Raw genomic sequence first — 22,046 nt, 5'->3', positions numbered from 1 at the left:
AGTACACATTGATGAAGTTCTTATTGCGATAATATACACTTAAGAATTTTAATAACTGTTCATGGTTTGGCAAAGTCAATAAAGGTAAACTACTACACATGGATTGACAGACGGAGTAATAACTCTTTTAGGAATAAACTGCTTCTTGAGATGATACGAACAATGAGAAACTGTTATAAAAGGAGTTACAGTAACATGTGAATTGACCATCCCTGGGAAGAAGGAGTCACAGAAACCACATCAACAAGTTGTTTCCTGGGAAAGAGGAGATAACACGGCTTGGTAATCTGCTGCCTTATGACAGATGGACAAGTAGACAGGCTTGCAGAAGCCATATTCTGAAGTTAAGAGGTTAATTGTAGGAAAAGCTTTGTTTCGAACGGACAGCTAACTCCAAATAGTGACAAGGAACAAAGGAATTATTTTTGTTGAGAAGTCAAACTGCAGACTTGAGGTTTCTGAAAATATAATCAGTGTTGTCGATGAAAGAATCTAATGGGCATCAATAATGTCACACCACAAACTTGAAGGAGTGAAAATTGTATAAAAATCCAGCATCAAAACAACTCAGCAGCAAAATTTTGAAGAACACTGGACCAAGTTCTGGAAACTTCCAGAGGCAGATCACAGTCGGTTGAAATCCTGGCTCGAGTTCAGCATTAATCAGATAATAGGTAAATTGGATCGTAGGCTTATATTTGCTTACTTGAGAGGTCCTAATAAAGTTTAAATCATTGTTTCAGTACTTCATTGCCTGTGAAAATTCTTAATAGGTAGCTGAATTAAAGGTGACTTGAGGTGATTTATCCACAACATGATCATGTGAGAATTCAGAGTATAAACTCTGAAAAGGTCTGGTGACATTTATCAAAATCACACCACTCCATGATTTCCAGGGGAATATAAAGCTGGTAGTGTTTCCATGACATTGCAGCTGGTATCTTTCTCTGTGGTAGAGGTCACAGTGCAGGAAAGTGCAATTGAATCTTCAGATTTTTTTTCTACAACAATAAAGCATAAACTCAAAACATTCTCAGCAACTAAGAAATTTTCAAAATCACAACCATACAAAAAGAAAAATGATGTCACTTATTTCTAAGTCATTTTGCACAAGAAAGAAAAGGTCTCATGCACCCCGTCGATCAAGAGTCAAAACATGTTCTTGCTTGTAGCTCAAAAACAAAATCAATTGATAATTTATAAAGGACTCTAACATGTCTACCATGGCAACATATTACAAAGATCCAGAGCTCAGGAAATTAAAGTTCTCAACGATGTAAAACAAAAAATAACCTTATAAAAAATGATTTTGTATGTTGCTCATGGTTCTTTTAGAATCATCACAAATCAGTCTTTGTTGGTTCTTGATACTCCATTGAAGGAAACAGCTTTTCTTTATGTTCTCTTGTCTGACCACTCAGGATTTGAATACCTCTATCAAATGTCCTCTTAACTTTCTTTTCCCTAAGTGGAATGACCTGATGATAAGTACCTGAAAATTAAAAAAAATTGCTGCATCATAAAGAAAGGATGGGGATGTAGGACTAACTGCATTGTTTTTATAGAGAGCCTGTGCAGTCTGGCCCAAATGGCTTTCTTCTGTGCTGTAATTATAAGTCTATGAAAAGTAAGATGAGAAAACCAAGTCTATAAACTGGGAGGTAAGAAAATGCATGACGCGATTTCAGAAAATCTCCTTACATGTATCACACAGAGAATACATTCAATAAATAGAAGTACATAGCAGAAAATGAACAGTCAACTGATATTTGTATAGAACACACAACTAGACACAACACTGGGAAATGGACCAGAACCTTATAGAAAACATGTTATTTGTGATGCCTTGTTCATTAACATGTTCACAATTTTTTTAATCCTTACTTAGAAAGGAGCCATCAACAAGAATAGCAACTTCTCATCTACTTGCTAATCTATGCCAAATCTTCTGAAGGAAGCTTTACATCATTGACATTATAGCATCAGTCTAATGTCAATGACACTGCAGCATGAATGAAAATGGGAAGTAAGTGTAAAAAGTATGAGAAAGGACAAATGATTTGGAAGAGATTGTCAAAGAAAAGGGGCAGAATTACAGGATTTTAAAGTTACCTTAATATCAACTCTTGAGTGAACCCAATAATGCTGGTCAATGATGATGGAATTGTTGAAAAATTCTGTGTGAGGAACTTTGGCATCATGTTTTTGTAGCATTCCATTTTTTCGGAGGTAGGCAGAGGATCAAAAGATATATTGAAATTAAAATAGAAATTGCTGGAGAAACTCAACAGGTCTGGCAGCATCTGTGGAGAGATTTACAAAATTAATATTTTGGGTCCAATGACTCTTTGGAGTCCAGAATTCATACTTCAGAATTTATTTCAGGTATCCAGCATCTATAATAGTTTGCTTTTAATAGAGATATTGTGATTGTTGTACAAAATGGCACCAAAACACTGAGGCCATTCTAGCTGAGAGTAGAGTTCTGGAGGGATAAACAATAAGGCAGTATATTGAGGACATGGTGATAACTTTTCTTCTAATCTAAAGTGAGACTTTGTGACAAATAACTGATAAATAAGAAACTGATTGGACAGAGTCCTGTTGATAAAGGAAGCCTCAAGAGGTCCTGAGACCATGTACCATGACAATTGAACAAATGATTAGAAGTTTTGATTAGTAAATCAACCTGACAGGCTTGGTTAAGTGAGCAAGGAGAGCAAAGAGTCTTCTTCAGTGAAATCAGATGAGCTAATGGAGTAGAAGTCAATGACAAATGCGAAGTGAAATGATTCAAACCAATTTAGGAAACTATGAAAATGTACAAAAGTTATTTTGTTTATGCTTAAACTGTATTTTAGAAAGATAAAGAATGATTGAAGTTAAAAAATTGCAAAATGTAAATGATAAATTTGAATTTTTAAAAACTTTTTGATTGAAAGTGAAGAACCTTGGTGCTAGACTGTAGGGTGGTTGGGATTTTACAAGTGGCAGAAAAGTAGAGGGGAGCATAGAATGAGTCAGATTCAGGGCAGACATGGTGTGTATTTGAGTATCAGAGGGCAGGTGGAATGATATAGAAAAGTTAGTCAGATGTTCTTGATAGGATAAGTGTGTTTGGATGTTTACGACAGAAGAGGTTGGATTGGATGGCCAGGAAAAATGAAGGTTCTGTGTAAGGATTAGGGAACAGTGTTTGCATGGAAGGTCAGTTTTATAGGTAACCAGAGTTAGAGCAGGTTTTAAAATCCCTACCTTTTCCTGATTGACTATTAAGGTAAATTGTAAGTGTCCAAAGGCTCTGACTCTAACTCAGAGCTGGGGATCTTTTCAGAGGATTTGAGTATTTGCCTATCGGAAGTTTCAACTTTTGCACCTTCTGGGGTAAATCTGATCTCCAGTTCCCTGGAGACTGGAGAGTCCTGGCCATTGTTGTAGCATGGATGGAGAAAACAGGGGAGAGGTGTTTACAAAAACATGCTGCATAATAAGGAGAAACTGCTTCCAAAAGTTCAAGGATTGAGATCTAGGTAAACAATTTCTATAATTAAAATCTGTACAATGTAAAACAATGCAGTCCAAAGGTTATAGTGTAAAAGTTTACAAAGTGAAGAGGGCATACCATTTCTAACAGCTGTAAAAAGTAGTTTGAATTACAATTATCCACTGGACTTTTGTTGCAGGCTTTATACAGCTGTAAAATCTGAAGGATTTCTGTACATGAACCTTTAACAGTTACTGGAGTTTGATTATTAGACTCCTGGGCACACTCAGCAGAGACCACTGCCTTCATTGAGACAATGATTTCTGCTGACCAAGCCATAACAGTTACATCCAGCTGAGAAGCTTGTTTTGATATGTCAATAGCTAATGAAACAACCAGAAGAATGGTAGCATTTACTCCCACATTCTGAGAAACAAACAAAGAGAAATAGCCTCTGATATTATAAAAAATATTATACCGACACAACTGAAGAATAAAACTACATCTAAAGAAGGATAAGCTTTGCTTGACATTTACAGAGTTACACCTGTGTCTTCCGACTAACCATTGGAGGAAAAGCCAAATAGCAGCATGTGGTAAACCACCAACATCCATCTCTGTATCAACAGGATAAAACTGTTGCTGGCAAAAAAAAAAGATTGAGGCCATGGGTTAGCAGCATAGGGGAGGGGAAATCATTTGTTCTTGAATTCAAAGGTTTTTAAAGGAGCAGAATTCCAAGGCTGAAGGCAGTTGGAATTGGGTTTGTATTTTTGAACAGATTTGATTATCTTTACAGGCAGCATTATTTTCAGCTGTCAAAATCTTTGCGAAGCTATTTAGGCATTTATTTCAGCATAGAAAATCATTTTAAAAACAAGAGAGGAGGAATAGCCCCTTAAAATGTGGTGGCTGAAATTATCAGAAAATGGGGCTTTACATCCGAATTGCCTGCTTATTGCCCAATGATGTGTTTAAGTTAATTTGTGCATAACCTAAGTAAATTCAATCTATAAATAACAGTTATTGACTTAAATTTAATGAAAATGATTATAGTGTCACCAGAGAAATAAAAGGCAAAAGATTTAGTTACAGTCCTGTCACAGTCCTAGGCATGAATAGTGATGGATCATTAAACAACTCACTGGAGGAGGAGGCTCCACAAATATCCCCATCCTCAATAATGGAGAGGCCCATCACATCAATGCAAAAGATAACACTGAAACATTCACAGCAATTTTCAAACAAAAGTGCCAAGTGGATGATCCATTCTGGACTTCTTCGATGGTCCCCAGCTCTACAGAAACCAATTTGATTCTCTCTAGATGATATTAAGAAATAGTTGGAAGCATTGGATACTGCAAAGGCTATGGGCTCCACAACATTCTAGCCACTGCTGCCTCAAAGTGCCAGGGACACAGGTTTAATTCCCGCCTTGGGTAACTGTCTGTGTGGAGTTTGCACATTCTCCCCATATCTGCGTGGGTTTCCTCCGGGTGCTCTGGTTTCCTCCTACAATCACAAAGATGTGCAGGTTAGGTGAATTGGCCATGCTAAATTGCCCGTAGTGTTAGGTGCATTAATCAGGGATAAATGTAGGGGAATGGATCTCGGTGACAAATCCAACCCAGCCAATTACCACCTCATCAGTCTACTCTGATCATTAGTAAAGTGATGGAAAGTATCAACAGTACAATCAAGCAGCACCTGCTCAGCAATAACCTGCTCACTGATGCCCAAATTGGGTTCCACCAGAATCAGACAGCTCCTGACTTTGTTACAGCCTTGGTCCAAACAAGGACAAAATAGCTGAATTCCAGAGGTGAGATGAATGCCAACTCTTGACATCAAGGCAATATTCGACTGAGTGCAGCATCAAGGAGTCCTCGCAAAATTCAAATCAATGGGTCTCAGTGGCAAAATCATACCTGGCACATTGGAAAATAGTTGTGGTTATTGGAGGTCAGTCATCTCAGTCCAGGACACCTCTGCAGGAGTTCCTCGGGAGTGTCCTAGGCCCAACCATCTTTAGCTGCTTCATCAATGACCTACATTGGGCATATTCACCAATGATTGCACAATGCTCAGCACCATTCGTGATTCCTCAGATACCTGAAGGGGTCCATGTTCAAATGTAACAAGATCTGGACACGGTGGCACAGTGGTTAGCACTGCTGCCTCACAGCGCCTGAGACCCGGGTTCAATTCCTGCCTCAGGCGACTGACTGTGTGGAGTTTGCACATTCTCCCCGTGTCTGCGTGGGTTTCCTCCGGGTGCTCCGGTTTCCTCCCACAGTCCAAAGATGTGCAGGTCAGGTGAATTGGCCATGCTAAATTGCCCGTAGTGTTAGGTAAGGGGTAAATGTAGGGGTATGGGTGGTTTGTGCTTCGGCGGGGCGGTGTGGACTTGTTGGGCCGAAGGGCCTGTTTCCACGCTGTAAAGTCATCTAATCTAATCTAATCTAATGTATAATATCTGGGGCTTGGGCTGACAAGTGGCAATTAACATCTGCACAACACATATGCCAGTTAACTAAATCTCCAATAAGCAACGGTTTAATCACCACCCCTTGACATTCAATGGCACTACCATCAATGAATCCCTCATTATTATCATCTCTGTACTTAAGAAAGCACATGTAATGTGCCTTACTGACTACCACCCAGTGGCTCTGACCTCATCATGGCCCAGTTCAACTCCAGTTTCCCAGCCTACAATTTGCCTACCAATGTAACTGGTCCACAGCGGATGCAGTATGCCTAAACCTGCACTCATCCCTGGAACATCTGGACAACATGGACATTTATGTGACCATTGGAGTGCCACAAGGATCGGTGCTGTGTCCTCTACTTTTTGTCATTTACATAAATGATTTGGATGTGAGCATAAGAGGTACAGTTAGTAAGTTTGCAGATGACACCAAAATTAGAGGTGTAGTGTACAGCGAAGAAAGTTACCTCAGATTACAACAGGATCTTGACCAGATGGGCCAATGGGCTGAGAAGTGGCACATGGAGTTTAATTCAGATAAATGCGAGGTGCTGCATTTTGGGAAAGCAAATCTTAGCAGGACTTACGCACTTAATGGTAAGGTCCTAGGGAGTGTTGCTGAACAAAGAGACCTTGGAGTGCAGGTTCATAACTCCTTGAAAGTGGAGTCGCAGGTAGTTAGGATAGTGAAGAACGCGTTTGGTATGCTTTCCTTTATTGGTCAGAGTATTGAGTATAGGAGTTGGGAGGTCATGTTGCGGCTGTACAGGACATTGGTTAGGCCATTGTTGGAATACTGCATGCAGTTCTGGTTTCCTTCCAATCAGAAAGATGTTGTGAAACTTGAAAGGGTTCAGAAAAGATTTACAAGGATGTTTCCAGGGTTGGAGGATTATAGCTATAGGGAGAGGCTGAACAGGCTGGGGCTGTTTTCCCTGGAGCGTCGGAGGCTGAGAGATGACCTTATAGAAGTTTACAAAATTATGAGGGGCATGGATAGGATAAATAGGCAAAGTCTTTTCCCTGGGGTGAGGGAGTCCAGAACTAGGGGGCATAGGTTTAGGGTGAGAGGGGAAAGATATAAAAGAGACCAAAGGTGCAAATCTTTCACACAGAGGGTGGTATGTGTATGGAATGAGCTGCCAGAGGAAGTGGTGGAGGCTGGTACAATTGCAACATTTAAGAAGCATTTGGATGGGTTTATGAATAGGAAGGGTTTGAAGGGATATGGGCCGGATGCTGGCAAGTGGGACTTGATTTGGTTGGGAATCTGATCGGCATGGACAGATTGGACCGAAGGGTCTGCTTCCATGCTGTACATCTCTATGACTCTATGACTCTATGTCAGACACCTACTCATTGACTACAGCTCTGCCTTCAACACCATCATCCCCTCCAGACTGATATCAAAAGTCTGTGACCTTGGACTCAGCTCTGCCTTCTACAACTAAATCCATATCTTTCTGATTCACTGAAGATAAGTTAATATGTGCATAGCCAACCACACCTCCTCCATAATAACATTCAACACTGCAGTCCCCCAAGGATGCGTCCTCTGCCCCCTACAGTACTCCCTGTACACTCACGACTGTGTTGCCAAATTCCGAGTGAACACCATCTGCAAGTTCACTGACGACACCACAGTAGTAGGACAGATATCTAACAACAAGTCAAATTACAGAAAGGAGGTAGAGGGCTTGGTGACGTGGTGCAATGAGAACAACTTCTCTCTCAACATTGGCAAAACTAAAGAATTGATCATTGACTTCAGACAGAAAAGAGGAGAACATGCTCTCATCTTCATCAACGGAACTGAGGTTGAGAGGTTGGACAGCATCAAGTTCTTTGGAGTGACAATAACCAACAACCTGTCCTGGACTTGCAATGAAGAAGGGCTAATGCCCGAAACGTCGATTCTCCTGTTCCCTAGATGCTGCCTGACCTGCTGCGCTTCTCCAGCAACACATTTCCATCTCTGATCTCCAGCATCTGCAGACCTCATTTTCTCTTGCAATGTAGATGTGACAGTCAAGAAGATACAACAATGCCTCTTCTTCCTCAGGCGGCTCAAGAAATTTGGAATATCCTTAAGGACCCTTACCAACTTCGACAGATGCACCATTGAAAGCATACTGTCTGGGTGCATATCAGCCTGGTATGGTAACTGCTCTGCATAGGACAATAAGAAACTACAGAAGGTGGTGTGCACAGCCAGACCATCAGGAAGCCAACCTTCCATCCATGGACTCCATTTATGTAGCATGCTGCTGCAGAAAGACTGTCTACATCATCAAAAATCCATTGCGCCTCAATACAACCTCTTTCATCAGGCAGAAGATGTAGAAGCTTGAACACACACACCTAAAAGGTTCAGGGATAGCTTCTTCCTGGCCATTATTAGACTGATGAATGGATTCTCTAGCATCAACTAATGCTGATCTTGTTTGCATTGATCTTGCCTAGCGCATGCCCTGTTGCAATGTAACCTGCATGCCTATCTCTTCGTCTTTAGCAATTGGAATGACAAGAACAATAACTTGCATTTGGATAGAGTCTTCAATACTAAAGAACAGCTCACAAAGTTTTACAAATAGGCATAAGTAAAACTGATGCTAAACCAGGGGAAAACAGCATAGGAAGAGCAACTGCAAGATTAGTTAAGCAATTGGATCTTGAGTTGGAAAGGGAGGTACAGAAAGAAGGAAATTTAGACAGTGAGGTCCAATGACTCAGGCAGCCTAAAATATTGCCATTAATAATGAAGCAAAGGGAGACAAAAAATGGTATTCATGACCAGAGTTATAGGAATGGAATGCTTGCGTGGGGATATAGTGGGGAGATGAATTAAAGTCATAGAGAGGTATACTGTGCCACAGTAGTTAGCATTGCTGCTTTACAGTGCTAAGGACCTGAGTTCAATTCCAGCCTTGGGTGACTGTCTCTGTGGAGTTGATATGGTTCTCCCCATGTCTACGTGGGTTTCTGAAGGGCTTTGCTTTCCTCCTATAGTCCAAAGATGTGCAGGTTAAGTGGGTTGGCCATGCTAAAATGCCCCATAGTGTCCAGGGATGTGTAGGCTAGGTGGGTTAGCCATGGTAAATGTGGGATTATGGGGATAGAGCAGGGGTATGGGTTTGGTTGGATGCTCTTTGGAGGGCTAGTGCCAATTCCTTTGGCCAAATTGCCTTTTCTGCACTGGAGGGATTCTGATTCTATGTGTAATGGGAAAGGGTTTTGAGGCCAGGATGCAAGTCTGCGTCAGAATTGAAGGGGACTAGGAAGATCTAATGTGAGGCAGAATGTTCATGCTATAGACTTGAACAAGCTGAATTTAAAATTGGACATGCATGGGACTCTCTATGTTAGAGTTGTTAAGTTTAGAGGTTAAAGGATGTAAGGTCAGTGTTAGTGTCACCATGTCTTCATGAAAGAGAAATCGTGCCTGACTAATTTATTAGAGGTTTTCATGAAAGTCTTAACCAGAGTGGATAGAGTAGATGTGTTATGTTTGGACTTCCAGGAGCCATTCAACAAGATACTTTACAAAAATTTAAGTTAGATGACAAGAGCTCATTGTGTTGAAGCTAGGATATAGACATTGTTAGAGAACTGGCTAATGGGTAGGAAACAGTGAGTAGGGATAAGAGATTCTTTTTCAGGTTGGTAACCTGTAACCAGTGGTGTTCCACAGGGATCAATGCTGGGAGTGCAACTATTTACAATATATGTTAATGATTTAGAGGAAGGAAGCAAATGTACTGTAGCCACCTTGCAGGTGACACAAAAAAAGGTGGAAAGGCAAGTTGCGAGAGGATTACAAACAGTATGCAGAGAGATATTGACAGGTGGACTATGAGTCTTTTGAGCTCTTTGCTATAGAAAACTATGGGAAAAGTTGGGTGGGCTTGTCTATAAAGAACATAGAACATAGAACAGTATAGCACTGTACAGGCCTTTAGGCCCTCGATGTTGTGCTGGCCTTTTATCCTACGCTAAGATCAGGCTAACCTACATATCCTTCACTGTACTAACTTCCACGTGCCTATCCAAGAGTCACTTAAGTGTCCCTAATGTATCTGACTCTACTACCACCACTGGCAATGCATTCCACGTATCCTTCCAATCTCTGTGTAAAGAACCTGCCTCTGATATCTCCCCTAAACCTTCCTTCAATTACCTTAAAATTACACCCCCTCATGATAGACATTTCCGCCTGAGAAAAAGTCTCTGGCTATCCACTCTATCTGTGCCTCTCAACATCTTGTACAGCTCTATCAAATTATCTCTCATCATTCTTCGCTCCAATGAGAAAAGCCCTAGCTCCCTCAACCTTTCTTCATAAGACATGCCTTCTAGTCCAGGCAGCATCCTGGTAAGTCTTCTCTGCACCTTTTCTAAAGCTTCCACATCTTTCCTGTAATGAGGCAACCAGAACTGAACACAATATTTAAGGTTGAAATAGATAAATTCTTGATCAGTAGAGGAATCAAGGATTATGGGGAAAGAGCAGGAAAGTAGTTGAGTGGAGTGTCAGAATTAATGGTGGACCAGGCTCAAGGGGATGAACGGACTACTCCTGTTCCTATTTCTTATGGTTTGGTCTTATGATATGGCACAGACAGGGAATGGTAGAAAATGGGAGTAACAATTGTATTGATAGTGAATGGGAGAGATATCAAAGTCAGCTCAGACTCAAATAACACAGGTTATAAGCAGATGTAGCATGATAAAATGGTTTAAGAAGTCAGTTGATATTAAAGATGAGAAGCCAGATGTTATGATCTGAAGTAGTTTGAAATTATGGAAGTGAGAATGAGATTCAATTGTATAAAATGTCTGGTTCCAAATGGGATTCGAAGATTTGTGCAGGGGACATTTTCTAATAAGTTTAATAGTCTCCAATACTGCTGTGATTTCGTACAAAATTAATTGCTTATGCATGTCTAATTGATGAATATATTCTGGAGAAGGTATTCTTTGCAATTCCAGGGCTTTATCTGTGAAATCCACGATAGTTCATTTGTATTTCTAAGGAATTCAGCACATATTTTTACTACAGAAACATTAAAGGAGGCGCTGGGTAGTGCTGAATACTAATAAGCAGTTTCTTGTCTTACTGTTAATCACATGGGTGAAGTTGACATAGTAACCCATTCATTTTGAATGAACACCCCAGGAAACAGTGCTACAATTGAGCTAATAGGAGCTTTCTTTTCACATCCCAATTTGAATGGAGACAGCCTTACTAGTATGTGCATATTTAGCTTTGTATGGTTTATATACTAGAAGGATATGCAAGCTGTATTGAATTCTAGAAAGCTAGTCATATGTTGATGCAGCAGTACTTTTTCTAACAAATGGCTTAGAATGAACTCTGGTCACTGGTTGGAGCAATTTATAGGCTTCCTAACATTAGCTACTGCAAAAGATCTTAAATTAAAAAGGGCAAATTAGAAAGTGAGGGTAAGCTAACAATAAATATAAAAATAGACAGCTACACTTTCTATTTTAGATTAGATTATCTACAGTGTGGAAACAGGCCATTCAGCCCAACAAGTCCACACTGACCCTCTGAAGAGTAACCCACCCAAACCCATTTCCTTCTGACTAATGCATCTAACACTATGGGCAAATTAGCATGGCCAATTCAGCTAACCTTCACATCTTTGGATTGTAGGAGGAAACCAGAGCAGCCACATGCAGTCAAAGGGAGAGTGTGCAAACTCCACACAGACAGTCACCTGTGATGGGAATTGAACTCAGGTCCCTGGTACTGTGAGGCAGCAGTGCTAGCCACTGAGCCACCATGCATAACCAACCTAGTGAACCCCCTCTGCATCTTCTCTTTTGCCAGTACATCCTTTCTCAAGTAAGGAGACCAAAGCTGTACACAATACTCCAGGTCTGGCCTCACAAGCACCCTGTACTCCTGCAATATAACCTTCCAGCTTTTAAACTCAATCCCTTTAGCAATGAAGGACAAAATTCCATTTATCTTCCAAATTACCTGTTGTACCTGCAGACCAGTATTCTGTGTTTCATGCACAAGGACACCCAGGTCCCTCTGCAGAGCACTATGCCACAACTTTTGAACATTCAAGTAATTGTGCCTATTACTGTTACTCCTACCAAAATGACTTCACATTTATTAACATGGTATCCCATCTGCCAGACCTTTGCCCACCCACTTAAACTATGTTCTTCTGCAAAGGTTCAGAGTCCTCTGCACACTTTGCTCTGCCAGTCACCTTAGCGTCATCTGCAAACTTTGACACACTAAACACGGTCTTCAACTCCAAATCATCTGTGTAAATTGTGACTAACTGCAGTCTCAACACTGATCCCTGAGGCACACCACTAGTCACTGATTGTCAACCAGAATAAAACACATTTATTCCCACTCTTTGCTTCCTGTTAGTCAACCAAACCGCTGTCCAGTCTAATATTTTACCTGTAGCACCATGCATCCTTATCTTATGCAGCAGTCTTTTGTGTGGCACCTTGTCGAATGCCATCTAGAAATTTAAGTACACCATATCTACTGGGTCCCTGTTGTCTACCGTGCTCATAATGTCTTCACAGAGTTCCAAAAGATTAGTTAAGCATGGTCTGCCCTTTATGAACGCATGCTGCATCTGCCCAAAGAGACAATTTCTATCCAGATGTAGTGCTATTTATTCCATGATAATATACTCAAGCATCTTCCCACTACAGAAGTTAAACCAACTGGTCTATAATTCCCCATCTTTTGTCTACTGCCCTTTTTAAACAGTAATAAGATCCACCATTGCTGTTCCAGGAAACCAGAGCAGCCCCATGCAGTCAAAGGGAGAGAGTGCAAACTCCACACAGACAGTCACCTGTGATGGGAATTGAACTCAGGTCCCTGGTACTGTGAGGCAGCTGTGCTAGCCACTGAGCCACCATGCATAACCAACCTAGTGAACCACCTCTGCATCTTCTCTTGTGCCAGTACATCCTTTCTCAAGTAAGGAGACCAAAGCTGCACACAATTCTCCAGAGGCACTAAACTGCCTTGACTTAATCACTGGAATATATAGAAAGAGAATAGCCAGCTCACTTCTCTGGACTTTTGAATCACAAAACTGCTGTGGTGCAGAAGGAGGCCATTTGGCCTGTTGTGTCTGAACCAGCTTTCTAAATGAGTATTATGACTTATAGAGTAATAAAGTCATAGAGATGTACAGCATGAAAACAGACCCTTCAGTCCAGCCCTTCCATGCCAACCAGATATCCCAACCCAATCTAGTCCCACCTGCCAGCACCCGGCCCATATCCCTCCAAACCCTTCCTATTCATATACCCATCTAAATGCCTCTTAAATGTTGCAATTGTATCAGCCTCCACCATTTCCTCTAGCAGATCATTCCATACACGTACTACCCTCTGCGTGAAATAGTTGCCCCTTAGGTCTCTTTTATATCTTTACCCTCTCACCCTAAACCTATGGCCTTTAGTTCTGGACTCCCCAGCCCAGGGAAAAGACTTTGGCTATTTATCCTATCCATGCCTCTCATAATTTTGTAAACCTCTATAAGGTCACCCCTCAGCTTCCGACGCTCCAAGGAAAACAGCCTCAGCCTGTTCAGCCTCTCCCAATAGCTCAAATCCTCCAACCCTGGCAACATCCTTGTAAATCTTTTCTGAATCCTTTCAAGTTTCCCAACAACCTTCCGACAGAAAGGAGAACAGAACTGCATGCAATATTCCAACAGTGGCCTAACCAGTGTTTGTACAGCCGCAACATGACCTCCCAATTCCTGTACTCAATATTCTGACCAATAAAGGAAAGCATACTAAATGCCTTCTTCACTACCCTATCTACCTATGACTCTACTTTCAAGGACCTGCATTCCACTTTGTTCAGCAACACTCCCTCGGACCTTACCATTAAGTGTATAAGACTACTAAGATTTGCTTTCCCAAAATGCAGCACCTCGCATTTATCTGAATTAAACTCCATCTGTCACTTCTCAGCCCATTGGCCCATCTGATCAAGATCCTGTTGCAATTTGAAGTAACTTTCTTCGCTGTCCACTACACCTCCAATTTTGGTGTCATCTGCAAACTTATTAACTATACCTCTTATGCTCACATCCAAATCATTGATATAAATGACCAAAAGTAGAGGACCCAGCACCAATTCTTGTGGCATTCCACTGGTCAGAGGCCTCCAGTCTGAAAAACAACCCTCCACCAACACCCTCTGTCTTCTACCTTTGAGCCAGTTCTGTACCCAAATGGCTAGTTCTCCCTGCATTCCATGATAGCTAACCTTGCTAACCAGTGTCCCATGGGAAACCTTGTTGAACACCTTATTGCAGTCCATATAGATCTCATCTACCATTCTGCCCTCATCAATCCTCTTTGTTACTTCTTCAAAAAGCTCAATCAAGTTTGTGAGACATGATTTCCCAAGCACAAAGCCATGTTGACTATCCCTAATCAGCCCTTGCCTTTCCAAATACATATACATCCTGTCCCCCAGGATTCCCTCCAACAACTTGCCCACTACTGACATCAGGCTCACCGGTCTATAGTTCCCTGGCTTGTCCTTACCACCCTTCTTAAACAGTGGCACCATGTTAGGCAACTTACAGTCTTCCGGCACCTCACCTGTGACTATTGATGATACAAATATCTCAGCAAGAGGCCCAACAATCACTTCTCTAGCTTCCCACAGAGTTCTATGGTACACCTGATCAGGTCCTGGGGATTTTTTTTGTTTTTTTTTTAGATTAGATTAGGTTACATTACAGTGTGGAAACAGGCCCTTCGGCCCAACATGTCCACACCGACCTACCGAAGCGAAACCCACCCATACCCCTACATTTACCCCTTACCTAACACTACGGGCAATTTAGCATGGCCAGTTCACCTGGCCTGCACATCTTTGGACTGTGGGAGGAAACCGGAGCACCCGGAGGAAACCCACGCAGCCACGGGGAGAACGTGCAAACTCCACACAGTCAGTCGCCTGAGGCGGGAATTGAACCCGGGTCTCAGGCGCTGTGAGGCAGCAGTGCTAACCACTGTGCCACCGTGCCGCCCACCTTTGTCCACCTTTAGGCATTTCAACACATCCAGCATTTCCTCCTCTGTAATATGGACATTTTGCAAGGTGTCACCATCTATTTCACTACATTCTATATCTTCCATGTCCTTTTTCCCACAGTAAATACTGATGCAAAATACGTTTAGTATCTCCCCCGTTTTCTGCAGCTCCACACAAAGGCCGCCTTGCTGATCTTTGAGGGGCCCTATTCTCTCCCTAGTTACCCTTTTGTGCTTAATGTATTTGTAAAAACCCTTGGGATTCTCCTTAATTCTATTAGCCAAAGCTATCTCGTGCCATTCTTCTGTCTTTTCATTGTAAAATAACAACTCCTGCCAGCACATTGGTTGTAATGGTTGAAGGACACAGCTCACTACCATTAACTCAAAGGCGACTGGTGATCGTTTCAAATAAAAAAATCCAAGAATCTGATTAATGTATAATAATACAAGTAGTTAATGAGTGTGGTTTAGTACAGCTGTTTAAAATATTTTCATTTACTATTTAAATTCAGGCCACTCATGGACACTTCAATAAATCTCATATTTTGCTCTAAACACAATTTCAACTGTATTATTAAAATTGTACTAGGTTGCCACCAGTCAAGGAATATTTAATAAATGGAGAAAAAAATGAATAATTTCTTACTATTACATTTACAAATGATTCATGGAGGATTCTTTACAGTTTGGGCAAAGCAGTTATTGCAGAAACGTAGACCATAATCTCACTTTGGAATTTGAGCACAATTTCAAGTGTAATTTTTGTTGAGATTTCTGGTTGTGTCCAAAGTGGAAGCTCAAAGCCAGGATGTTGGTGTCAGATAAACATAATTCAAGCCCAGCACCTCATTCTTGTTTTCTTCCAAAGCAAAATAAAGTAATATCAGAAACTAAAATACTTCTGCAAAGAAGAATATGATGTTTAGATCAGTTGTTTGAATAGATAGTCATTTTTAATTTACTCTGTCAATCAGAATTTTCTGTGCTGAGGGAATAGATGTGAACAGAGGTTTCTTCACTTGAAGGGACAGTGTAGTAGGTAGCCCTATGCTTGGATACATCCTAGCAGTAGCCAGTCTTAATGGCTATGAAAACAAACTCATTTGCTTTGTTGGCTAGCTGTTGGGTTGGCACAGTTTATGTAAAGAAGGACATGAAAAATTCTTATTAAATTATGCAACATGTTTTGATGGTTAAACATGGATAGGTTACTCTTCAAAGAATCGGTGTGGACTTGTTGGGCTAAATGGCCTGTTTCTATACTGTAGGGATTCTATGAAAAGAAACATGCATGTGCATCTGCAAATGGAACACAGTTCTTGTGGGCAAGAAAATTGTAGAATTGATCATTAGTTTGTGCTAAAATTAACTTTTTTGAATTTGAGATTTCAGTAGATTGGATTTGGAGGAGAACATATATTTCACATTGGAGCATAAGATGCAAGAGCAGAAGTAGGCCATTCAGTCCATTGAATCTGTTCCACCACTCGATGAGATCATAGCTGATCTGATTATCCTCAACTCCACTTTCATGTGTTTTTCTGGGGTTTTTTTTGCTGCAGTAAAGAATTCCATAGATTGCCTTCACTCCATGAGGAAAAACTTCACCTTCATCTCTATCTTAGATTTGCGACCCTTTAATCTTAGATTATGATCTCTGATACTAGACTCCCCCAAAAGGGGCAACAACAACTTCTCTGCTATTATTTTGTCAAGCATCCTAAAAATCTTATCTGTTTCAATAGGGTCTACCTCATTCTTCTAAACTCCAATGAGAACCAGCCCAACTTACTCAATTTCCCACCATAAGAAAAGTCTTTAATTCCTGGGATCAACTTAGTGAACATTCTCTAGATTGCTTTGAATGCTAGTTTGTCTTTCCCAAATAACGGAACCAAAACTGTTCAGAGTGTTCCACATGTGGTTTGGCTTGTGCTTTGTATAGTTTTAGTAAGACATCTGCATTTTAGGATACCATTGTATTTGAAACAAGGGGCAACTGTGTATTTGCCTTCCCTATTATCTGCTGAACTTGGATACTTGTTCATTATGATTCATGCACAAGGACCACCCCTCCCAAATCCCTATGCTGCAGTTATCTGTATTCTTTCTCCATTTACATAATCAGCCCTTCTATTCTTTCTGCCAAAGTCCATAGCAGTACATTTTTTCACATTGCTACCCATCTTCCAAATTTTTGCACACCCTGTTAACCTGACTATATTCCTCTGTAGGTTCTTTGTATCATCCTCATCAATTGCCTTCTAACCAGAGACCTGATAGAGGATTATGAGGGACATGGAAAAGGGTAGAAAGCAGCTGTTCCCTTAGTTGAACGGTCAAAAACAAGGGGAATAATTTTAAGGCGAAAGGCAGGAGATTCAGATGGGATTTGAGAAAACCTGTTTCACGCAGAGGGTGGTGGGAGTCTGGAATGCAGCTTGGGAGGGTAGTTGAGGTTAGTAACCTCACAACCTTTTACAAAGTACTTGGATGAGCACTTGAAATGTCATGCTGTAGACCTAGTGCGAGAAGGTGGGACTGGTGTCATTTTAGTGTAGCCATGACAGTACGGACCTTTTGGGTTAAAACGCTTCTCCTAACTGTATGATTCTATGATTCTATTTTTGTGTTATCTACAAAATTGTACATAATACATTCACGTCCATCATCCAAGTCATTAACATCTATCTTAATGAATTGTGGCCCCAGCAAGTGGCACTAATTATAGGTTGCTATCCTGAAAATGCCCCCTTTCACCCAACTCTCTGTCTTCTGTTAGTTAGCCAGTCCTCTTTTCATGCTAATATACTACCACCAACATTTTGCGCTCTTGTTTTATTAAATAGTCTCATAAATGCCTTTTGAAAATCCAAAAGTATTACATCTTTATCTATCCTGCTTGTTACCTCCCCAAACAGCTGTAATAAATGTGTCAGCCATGATTTCTGTTCATGAAGTCATGCTGACTCTGTTTGATTTTATTATGCGTGTTTAAATGCTTTGCTATAATATTCCTTGTAATAGACTCATCCCTATTTTCTAAACTGCAGATGTTAGGCTATCTGATCTTTAAATGCCTGCTTTGAGTCTTGCAACCTTTTTGAATAAAGGTGGCACATTTACCATTTTCCAATCCACTGGGACGTTTTGTGAATCTAAGGATTCTTGAAACACTACTATCAGCGCGTCCACTACCCCGTAGCTATTTCCTTTAAAATCCTAAGATGCTTCCATCAACTCAAGGGGACATACAGGGCTTTAACTTCATTAGCTTTCCTGGTAGATTTTTCTTTAGAGAAGTCATTGCATTTAACTCTTCACAGATTCCTTGGCCTCTTGATTATTTAGTATTCCTGGAATGTTCTTAAACTCCTTTACAGTGAAGACCACATAAAAGTACTTATTCTACTTCTCTGTCAGTTCCTGGATCCCTATTAATATTTTCCCCAACTTTGTTTTCTAATGCGGCTTCTCCTTTCTAGATGTTTAAAGAAGCTTTTACTCTCCACTTTAATATTGCTTGTTTGCCCCCAGCTTATTTTTTCCCTTTTTTTAAAATCATCTTTTGTTGGCTTGTAAAACTTACCTGACCTTCTGGTTGATCACTAATCTTTATCACATTGTATATTTTTCTTACAATGTGATGCTGTCCTTAACTTCCCTGGTTAACAATGGTCAGTTTATGCACACTCTTGACCTCTCTGTCCATCAACACCACCTCATACTATCACAGAGCTATCCAGCCCCGTGCCTCGATCCCACTTTATTTTCTAACTTGTTTGATGTTCTAACTTTCCCCTACTCATTGTCCCAGCTATCAGCTTTTCTCCTTCTTTGGTTTACTTCTAGCCATCCCTTTGTTTGCTTTCCTTGGACTCTACCTTGTCCTATCCACTCACTCCTTTCCACCACCCCCTGTCATCAGCATTAGTACCACCTTTTCCTCAACACCTTGAATTCAGAAGAAGGGTGCACTGGACTCAAAACATTAATTCTGCTTGCTCTCCACAGATGCTGCCAGACCTGCTGAGTTTCTTTGTTGTTGTTTTATATTATTATGATTAATTTATCCCTCTCTAGTGTCCTTCTTCTTCACTGGAGTATATCTTTGCTGTCAGTCATAACCATCTTTTCTGCTAAGCATGTTTTTCAGTTCACTTCAACCAATTCAAAGAAGCCCACTAACAATGAACATTTTAATGAAGTAATATTAACCTTATACCTCACCAACTATTTGAAAGAAAAAAAAAAGACTAGAGACCTAAACTCTAATATAAAAAAAGGTCTTTAGTTTAAGAACAGAAACACTCACTAATCAGATGCTTCAATTAGGTAAGCACAACAAAGCCCATGTCTCCTTCGAAGGATTAATGGATGTAGTTTTATTTCCATGCAGTTCAGTTTAACTTGCTAACAATCTAGCTGGAAAGGAGTATCGTTCTTGGGGAGATTTTGGTTAAAATTATATGCACTGATTAGGAATTTAAATCTTTTGAAAAGTGAAGGACTCTTCCAGCATAAGCTAAACCTCTGGGATAGCCAAGCTGAGAGAGAGAGAGAGAGAGAGAGAGAGAGAGAGTGTTCTTAGATGCAGTATTGTAGAGTTAAAAAGCAGTAGAACCAAAAGATTCCTGAAGCTGGTAATTTTCTCCATATCACTCCAATATTAGCATATGTGCTGCTGAATCATAGAATCCCTAAAGGTCATTCAGTTCATCGAATGTACACTGACCCTCTGAAGAACATCCCATCTAGACCTCACCCCACCCTATCATACCACATTTCCCATGGATAATCCACCTAGCCTGTACATCTTTGGACTGTTGATGAAGGCTTATACCCAAAATGTTGACTCTCCTGCTCCTTGGCTGCTGCCTGACCTGCTGTGCTTTTTCTAGTGCCACACTTTTTGACTCTGACTCTCCAGAATTTGCAGTCCTCACTTTCTCCATCTCTGGACTATAGCAGGAGTCTGGGAGAACATGAAAACTCTGCAGACAGTTGGCAGAGGATGGGATTAAACATAGGTCCCTGGCGCTGTGAAGCAGCAGTACTAACCATGGTACAGCCCAAAGGACACCTGGACTGAAATGAGAGATTACAACCATGGGATGGTCCATGAAGATTTGAAGAGACAACTTTATCAGCCTAGGAGGAAAGCCCAAGAATTCTCAGCTTTTACACGAACCTTTAAATTTGTACTGAGACCACACGGTTAATCTTACAGATTCTGATAGTATTGGAGTAAGTTTTTTGGGGGCAAGTGGAGAGCAGGGATTGTTGTATGCTGCATGCATAGACAGGAAACTTGATTAAGCAGCTTGGTTTAGAGTAAAAGTGACTGTTTATTGCCATTTGTGTAAAAAAGTACAATTTTAGATTGTTAGCTTTCATGTTCTTTGATTTTCGTATTTCTTTTTGGTTCAAATCTTTTCGTAAATAAATGAGTTTTCAGATTTCCACATCCCTGCACTCACAAAGATTAGTGCTTTTAGTCATTATTGAAATTGCAACAGTAGAAAGATCTGATGTAATGAATTGATGGCACAAATCATAGAATCCCTCCAGTGTGGAAACAGATGCTTCAGCCCAACAAGTCCACACTGTCCCTCTGAAGAGCAACCCACCCAGACCCATTTCCCTACTATACTATAATTACCCCGAATAATTATACTATATACTATAATTACCCCGAACTAATGCACCTAATCTACACATCCCTGAATACTACAGGCAATTTAGCATGGCTAATTCACCTAACCTGCAAATCTTTGGATTGTAGGAGGAAACTGGAGCACCTGGAGGAAACCTGCACAGACACAGGGAGAATGTGCAAACTCCACACAGACAGTCAACCGAGGCTGGAATCAAACTTGGGTTCCTGGTGCTGTGAGGTAGCTTTGCTAACCACTGAGCCACCGTGCCACCTCTTAAAATACAGGTTTTTATTGAATTCATATTTAGAATCTGTGTGGGATTTGAACTCATATCCCCAGCACATTAACCTAGGGAGCTAGATTACTAGCCCAATGACATTACCATTACACCAGCATGTTGCCAAATCACTAATTTAGCTGTAGATTTCACTGCACATAATCAGATGAAAACCTATTTTTTAAGTGTTCTCTGACACTGAAGATGAATGGATGTAATGGACTGAACTTTTTTTCTTCTTGAACCTTTAGGATTTGAGGGTTTTTCACTCCAAGGCTTAACAAGTTTTCTCACCATAACTGACCAAATGAGCATCGTTAATTACCATACCCCATTGACAACTCACATCCGATTCTGATTTAATCCTACCATGAACTGTTCCTCCAGCCACTCACCACTCAGGATATCACAAAATTCACTGGCATACCTTGAGCCTGCACCATCTTGAAAAGCCTGTTGTGCACTCAGATAAACACTATCCGTCAGAGCTATCCTACACGTTTCCTGACAATTACCCAGGGCATGGAAAACTGACAACCACTGTGGAGAAAGAGACTGGAGGACCTGCTGGATGGCATAGTGTAGATTTAGGACGTCCTCTTTTCCCAGGATCAGAATAGATCACAACACTAGACGTTATCAGTCTGGTCCAACATTGCTGTAACCCTAGTGGCAGTCTCAGCTGTCTAGAGGAATGTACAGCATAGTAAGAAAAGGGTCAATGAGCTTCTACACTAATCATTATAAGTACCACTCACTCACTCTCTCTCCTTTATTGTCCCCCAAAGCTTATGCTCTATCACTCTCACTATTCCTTGCAAAATTCTCTCACTTCCTGTCACATGCCCCCAACTCTGCATATCCTCTCTGCTGCCTACTCACTCAGGACACCTTCCCATCAGCACCAAACATAACACCAACTTTCATCTATCTTACTTCCTCCTCTCTATTCCAGGAGGAAAACAGCCCATAGTATGACACAAAAAGTTAAGGTAGGTGGTAGGTTGCCCCCCATTTTGAATCCTCACCCCTTCTGTGGAGAGCTTCGCTGCTTTG

The 22,046-nt window shown here is 40.8% G+C and overlaps 1 protein-coding gene across 1 annotated transcript in view; it reads right to left on the bottom strand.

Moving 5' to 3' along the window:
• Nucleotides 1-2,103: 2,103 nt before the first annotated feature.
• ccm2 (CCM2 scaffold protein) overlaps nucleotides 2,104-22,046 on the bottom strand; it is a 147,773-nt gene continuing 127,830 nt past the window's right edge. The window contains exon 12 of the mRNA XM_043682492.1: nucleotides 2,104-2,303. Coding sequence (XP_043538427.1) covers nucleotides 2,260-2,303 — 44 coding nt within the window. The 3' untranslated portion in view covers nucleotides 2,104-2,259. The remainder of the gene's footprint in view (nucleotides 2,304-22,046) is intronic.

This window comes from Chiloscyllium plagiosum, chromosome 3 (genome assembly GCF_004010195.1).
Source record: "Chiloscyllium plagiosum isolate BGI_BamShark_2017 chromosome 3, ASM401019v2, whole genome shotgun sequence".
NCBI classification, from domain to species: domain Eukaryota; kingdom Metazoa; phylum Chordata; class Chondrichthyes; order Orectolobiformes; family Hemiscylliidae; genus Chiloscyllium; species Chiloscyllium plagiosum.
Note: the sequence above shows the minus strand (reverse complement) of the source record. Positions and strands in the feature narration are given on the sequence as shown.